Here is a 6,912-nt window from a genome sequence, read left to right as displayed (position 1 = left end):
GGCCCTGGTCTCCTCAGCAAAGCTGTATTAAAAATAATACATTGTATATTTAATACAGTGTTTATATATAACAGAATGAGAAGAAGAAAAATAATGACAGACAGATAAGAATTCTGGAAGAAGGACATTTTAATATAATCCACTTCTGACCAAATCCTTGAACTCTTCTCAAAGCAAGAATAGATCTTTTATCTCAGTTTGCGCATATGAAATTCTCGTAAAGCTGACCAATTTATATGGTACCTGTGTTGACTTTTGTAGACAATTAAAATGCAAAAAAAGGTATAACTTTAATATTTTTAAATTGATTGCATATTAGTTGTTAATTTGGCAAACATATATCTTCTGTAGGTTTGAACACAGCAATTCACCATGTACTTCTGTATAATTATGAATTTGACAAAGAATTAAGTATCAGCAATTTAAAGAAATATACATCCTTGAGAATATGTGACTTCTGTCAATATATTGTTTTATTTTTATGTGAACAACCCATATGCTTCTAAATGCATGACTGCAACATTATCACTAGTATGAAAAGTGACAGCTTCAGTATGACAGTATGTATATCTCAGAGAAATAGATTGTACTTTGCATTGCATTTTTTGATTTTAATTTGGCATGTAAAACAAATTTTTTCATAACTGGATATTATGCAATGAAATAGTACTGAGTTAATAGTGAACTTACATTGTATATGAGATATAAATGCATTTAAATTTTCACATCTCGTTGGTGTTTCAGAAGTATTGGCCCTGTTCTATTTAAAGCCTATTAAGTGTACTTATTTCTTCTGAAACCTGTATATTCTGGGAGGGTGTGCATTTCACACAGCATTTAATACATTCAAATAAAAAGAAAACAGTTGAGAAATTTTGAACTCTAGAATTACTTTCTAAAATAAATTTGTTTTTATATTACAATGCAATCCCAGTATTCTAATAATCAAATATGAAAATTGTTATTCCTTGGGGGGGGGAAAAATCTCAAATGAAATTTTATGGAATTTTATAACCCAAATAAGTACTATTATTGAACAGATATCTCTTGATGCTCAATAGCTACAATTAATAAAGCCTTATGCAAATTGATGCAAAAAACCCCTATCAGTAGTAATAAGTGTTTTCCAGATTAAAGATGTAAAATAGCATTAATCCATTAGATAATTTTAACATTTAGAAATATACAATGAATTTTCATAAACAAACATATTTGGCAAACTCCTGATTAGTTGTTTCAGTTTTGTTAATCTTAATGCAAGATGAAGATACTGAGTGCAAATACTCAAATATCTATTGTCAGAGAAATGGATTTTGCTGTGAAAGACAAATAATTTCTATACCTTTACCAATTAAACCTGTACATCTGAAGTACTTACTTGTACCTGTTTCTAAACAAGAAGAGGAAGGGAAAGAATAAAGGTCTTTCATTGTTTCTAAAAGGAAAGAGTTTGTGGCAAGAATTTCATTTTTTCCCCAAACCTGAAAGGAGATAAAGAAATACATTGGACTACATTTCAGGTTGCAGTCAGTTTTAAAACAAACTTCAGAAACACAAAACAAAAGAACAAACAATCCTTTAAGACACAAAAATCATTCATCTCCTCTTTTGCATTTTCCTTTCTCTACCCCAAGACTGAACATGGCATCAGAAGCATGTTTGCAGAGTAGCCCTTTTCTAAAATGCTTTCCACTGCAGTTATTACAATGCTTTAACAATCCCAGCAAGGCCCTGTGAATGTACCTGCTTTAATTCCGCTCTGTTTAGAAAGCAAATGGTAATAACCTACAGTCCCTGAGGTAATCGTTACTGAGACCTCTCATTCCCACCCCTGCATTACTGTCACTAAGGACAATCATGAGCATTCCCATGCTTTCTATTTATGAAACTTATTTTCCACTCTGTTGGCTTCTGCACACATTTATTCTTTTTTTTTTTTTCCTTCCCATCTAATGTACAGTAGGGCCCCTCAGTTTGCTTCTAAGATACTGATATAACAGTTTGAAAGGGTCAGGATCAATAAAGAAAAGAGCGTTAAGGATGTTGACATTTTTTAAGCCCCACAGACTTTGGTTTGGCTGACCCTGTGCTTCCTCATATTGTTTCCTGCAGGGCACTGTGTGTGTAACAGTCATGCAGAGAGTGAATACATTTGCATGCAAATGTAGAAATGATTGCTGAACTTCTCAGCTGAAGAGAGTTGGTAAGGAAGCAACAGAACACCGAACTGGGACTCAGCACACTTAGATTCTGTGTGAAAGTGTCTGACTCAGCTTAATGGCTCTGGGCAAATAATTTCTCTTTGGTTTATTTTGTATATGTTTGAAATTTCTTGAGGAAAAGTTATGTGACTGATAACACATAGTGTTTTTCCCCTGAAGTTTGAAGTGAGAGTACATTCTTCTTCTCTTCCGCTCTACCTAACTCTACATCTGAAAGTTTTTCTTTCTGGGAGCAGGAGTGGGGACATCATAGCCCCTATCCTTGTCCCCTAAAAGAAAACCCTCCAGTTCTGCTTCATCTTGCTAAATTAGAATTTACAACCTTTATTTGCTCAGTGGTTCCTGCTATCTGTGGCTCCATCCCTCATATCTGGCAGGTTTTCCCTTTCCTCACAAGGATGAAAGCCTTCTTTTAGCTTTAGCTAGGTTGACTCCAAATCCTTCTCAGAACTTGCTGCTGAGCTGTCTCTTGTCTATGACACATCAGGTCCCTACATTTTTTTTTACACGTTTGTTGAACTGATACAGCTTCTTTACTTTTTTGTTCTCCTGCCTATGCTTAGCAGTTGGTTGAGCCATCCAGCCCTGCACTGCCAGGATGATCAAATGCTACTCCATTCCTTTTTCATCTACTTAGGGCAGCTCATCTTGTCTAACTTCAGAGCAATTTTAGAAGTGTTGACTCTCCTTTGTTCTGCAAGAATACCTTTTATGACTTGGGGTCTAAATAGTTGTCAATGTTAATAATGTCTAGTCCCTGATGGATGATGAAACTGATGGATGATGCCAGGTAATAGCCTGTGGCTGAAAACAATCAGGATGGAAAAGGCATTTGAGAGGCAGACATTCTTGATACGGTGTGATTCAGGAGAGGATCATAGGATAAGATGTGCTCTTGTTAATTACATTACTCTACGTCACAGATTGAGTCACGTTTGGACCTTCTGAAGGCCCGAAAGGTTTGTTGTAAGACATTTATCTCTAACCTTCTTCTGATGAGCTGCCTATAAATCCAGCTTAATTTCATTTGCAGAAGAAACCTGACAACAGCTTTTCTAAATAAAGACAAAAGGGATCCCTTAGCCAAAGCGTGCTAAGTGTTTGCTTTGGATGAGTGTAGGGAGGCTGTTTTTTCAGCCAGTGTTTGTTTACCTGACAGTTTTCTGATAAGCAGTGTGATTCCAAAGCCCCACTTTGTGACAGTGCTAACACCATCTGCCAGGTGCTGATAGCTTGTTGAAAAATGCTGCCATCAGCACCAAAGTGCTGATGGAAAGTTCTTGCCTCAGTAATCACTAACACGCTCATATTCTGTCTAATTGGCTGCTGCCACTAAAAACTATTATTCAGGGGAAAAAAAAAGCACAGGTCATTTTTCTTTATCATGATAAATTACTTTTAGGCTACCTTGCACTGCCACTGTTGTTTATTTATTGCTTTCTTTTTCCTGCCAATTTTACTTATCTCTACTCTAGAGTGAACTTTATTACCTTCCTGTGATTGCTCTTGGTACCTGATTTGACGACAAATACTCATAGAAAGTTTCATCTGACCTTGATATAGTGAAATATCTGTTAAGGACATACTCTCTGCTAGGCACAGTGGGCCAGTCTACCTCCTGAGGCAGGGGTACAGTGCAATCATTTGAGTAATATTTATTTGGTGTCAGTTGCTACAATTAAATTTGTACCAGATGAAAACCAGGACAGATAGTTTAAAAGAAAATCTATACAGAAAAATTTGGAAATACTTTAATAATCTAGAAACCACATTCAAATTCATTTACTTAAGGGTAAAATAATATACTATGCAGGTTGCACAGCCATGCGTGCCCCAGACAGTTCACTGATGGTGGCTGAGTAAAACAGAGATCCTTCACAGTTTTGCACTGCAGCATTGAGCTAATAAAGGAGAACATGTGAAGAACCTCAAGTGTTTAGAACAGCTGAGAACATAATGTAATATAACTGAAGCCAGAATCAGTTCTCACTTGTGTCAGTATAATGTGGACTAAAGCTATTTTGGCTTTAAAATGCTGTACTGGAGATTTTAGTCTGGCTTCCTATTTTTTGGCAGGATTTACCTTTCTTTTGCAGAATGTTCTGTCTTGCTTTAATGAAAGCTAGGATGTCAGCATCAGCCTGGCTGTCTCCAGTCAGAGGAATAGATGTACTTGAACTTGGTGGGGTCCTGAAATAAGAAAGTATACCCGTGGACTCAAGTGACTAAGAAGGTTTATTTTTCTGTCTCTTTTCACCAGGAAGGATTTTGTTCTTTAGATGCATTGTTAGAAGTGGCACAGTTTAGTGGAGAATTGTCTTAGGACTTCTTAACGGTCTTGTGTAGGTTCCTAAGATTAGCCACTATCTCTTTAGTGTGGGAAGGCTACATGCTTATCAGCTACAGACCTCTCACAAAGGGTTAAAAATATTGCACTGCTGAGTCAAAGACTTACTTCCAAGTGGAAAAGCTTAATGTAGTGAGTTTACCAGTGAAATGATGGATGTGACTACGCCATGTGTGTGCTTCCTTCAGGCTGCTGTACATTTGAACAGATCAATAGAAGTTTTGCCTGCTGTGGGGGAATTAAGTTTTCATACATACACAGAAGTAAACAATCACGTGGCATTCAGGACATTTCCTGACAGACACAAATCCTTTATGCTGCTGAGTCTCCACTCCCAGCTCTTGTATCTATGCAGTGAAATAATTGACTTACCACTGCTTTTGATAGATCCTCTGGTGGTGTGAGATGATGTAATACAATGAAGCTGTTCTAATCAGCTGAGAAATGTAAGAATTTTCTCCTGCATCTTTAACCTTGTTTAAAGATTAAGCACTAATGGGGAGATTAGAAATACAGTGACAAAAAATTACAGTACAGAAGGACAAGTGGAACTGAAGGGAAAACCTTTTTTTAAACATATCCTATCTTCCTATCTCTGTAATTATATTTATTTTCACCGTTCCCTACTGACTGTAGCAGTAGAAGGTTTGTGGGACTGACATATACAGCAGTCTAATATCCTTGTCTTTGTGCTACTAATGTGGCACTTTGTGCTACTTTGTTCTCAGTGGCTGAATCAGTGAACCAAAATGGAAAAAAAAAAGAAGAAATTACTCTGAACTTAAAACTCCCCTATTTTTATGTAATTTACAAGGTGATCGCAGAACACCAATAAAGGACTATTCTCGACTGATTTTCATTTATTTAGCAACAAAATAAAAAATAAAACCCCACAGTATATTTGAGAAGGTACTCTCTAAATTCCACTTTAGCTTCTATTTTTCTTCTGCTTTTCTTAAACCCAAATGCAATTTAAAACATTAGGTTTTGGGGGATTAAATTTTCCATGACTTTTTTCTGTTCTAGAAGTGGATTGTTTTGGAAAATGAAAGAAAAAAAATGCCTTATGCTTTGTTCTTACTAATGCAGTAGGAAAAATAGTAACTTGACTGTATTTTCCTAAGGGTGTTAATAGCCAGAGCTGTTGAGCACAATAAGAATATAACTTCTGGAAGTAGAGTGACTTGGCATAATGTTTCAGTGGGAGAAAATAATATGAAAATAAACACACTAGAAAAAAAAAGGAGGCTGAAAAAAACAGTGGTTTCTGTTAATCTGCTAAGCTAATTTTAACAAAGCAGCACCTCTTTTGAGAAAACATGACATATAACCTTTTCCAAGCCTGAAGCTGTTGCCATTTTATTTTAATAGAATGATTTATGGGAGGGAGATTAAAAATATTTTAAGGACAAAATCACAGGTATGAAAAAAATCTCTGCCTAGTTCCTGCATTCTACAGTTCTGCAATACATACACACTCTGATTTCTCTTCTTTTCAAATGTTTTTTTTTTGCTTTTTCAGACTTCTTTCTCTGAGAAGACACAGTCATGAAGATTCATAAGCTTGTAGAGAAAAAAGCCTCAGGCCAAATGTGAAACCACCTGTGTAATGCTGATGATGCAGCAGGTTGGTCTAAAGTTATTTGGCAGACTGCAGTTGTTTTGGAAGTTGGAGGAAAATCTGCAATTTTTTTTAATTTTTATGTTTCATGGAGACTGTTTTAAATAGAGTGATGAAGGATGGTCAAGGCATTACATTATTTTGTACTTTTTTTTCCCTCTGAGTACCCCAGGTACAGTTCTTACCTTGTTTTTAAAGTTGGGTTACCAAAAGTGATTGAATTGTTTTTCACAGCTGGATCTTCATAAGGGCTGTCTCTTGTGGTGTCTGAAAAACTGGAATGGGAAACGAAGAAATGAGAGAAAATGAAGGAAATAAAGAAAAGAATATAGCCCATGTGTAGGCAATATTAATACACTAATTAACTACAAAGAAGATTTTTTCAAGATTTTAAAAAGTCTATATAAAGCACTTGTTTACTAGAAGAAGATTTTCAGTTTAATCCATAAGATGATTATGTTTATGTCAAGAATGTGGCTATGAAAGAATGACAAATAACTTCATAAAAATTATACTTTTAGTATGTGCCTTCTAAGCCAGGCTTGTAAAGCACTTTGATGTATCTGATGTACACTTTGTAATGATATATTTAGTTCCTAAACTGACTATTAGCCAAGTGAGGCCTTAGCTCATTTTCCGTTCTTTCTTTAGTCAGGCAAAATTATTACCAAAATCAGTGAGAGACTGGATAAAAACTCAGTGAGGACTTTGGGATGGGGCTT

General features: G+C 35.7%; 2 protein-coding genes across 4 annotated transcripts in view; both read right to left on the bottom strand.

The window, feature by feature from the left end:
• LOC103621085 (potassium channel subfamily K member 16) overlaps nucleotides 1–19 on the bottom strand; it is an 18,451-nt gene extending 18,432 nt beyond the window's left edge. The window contains exon 1 of the mRNA XM_008639830.2: nucleotides 1–19. This exon is cut by the window's left edge and continues 6,282 nt beyond it. The gene's annotated coding sequence lies outside the window, so the exon portion shown is untranslated.
• A 92-nt stretch (nucleotides 20–111) lies between these two features.
• KIF6 (kinesin family member 6) overlaps nucleotides 112–6,912 on the bottom strand; it is a 156,859-nt gene continuing 150,058 nt past the window's right edge. For 2 of the 3 annotated variants that reach the window (XM_017742350.1, XM_017742348.1), the window contains 3 exons: nucleotides 6,376–6,465; nucleotides 4,306–4,412; nucleotides 112–1,509 (listed from right to left, as the gene is read on the bottom strand). In XM_017742350.1, the coding sequence (XP_017597839.1) occupies nucleotides 1,436–1,509; nucleotides 4,306–4,412; nucleotides 6,376–6,465 (271 nt within the window). In that variant the 3' untranslated portion in view covers nucleotides 112–1,435. The remainder of the gene's footprint in view (nucleotides 1,510–4,305; nucleotides 4,413–6,375; nucleotides 6,466–6,912) is intronic. The other variant, XM_017742349.1, reaches the window with a different exon arrangement.

The sequence above is a fragment of the Corvus brachyrhynchos genome, unplaced genomic scaffold, assembly GCF_000691975.1.
Source record: "Corvus brachyrhynchos isolate BGI_N302 unplaced genomic scaffold, ASM69197v1 scaffold188, whole genome shotgun sequence".
In the NCBI taxonomy this organism is placed as follows: Eukaryota; Metazoa; Chordata; class Aves; order Passeriformes; family Corvidae; genus Corvus; species Corvus brachyrhynchos.
The sequence above is the reverse complement of the archived record's forward strand: the minus strand, read 5'-3'. Positions and strand labels throughout refer to the sequence as shown.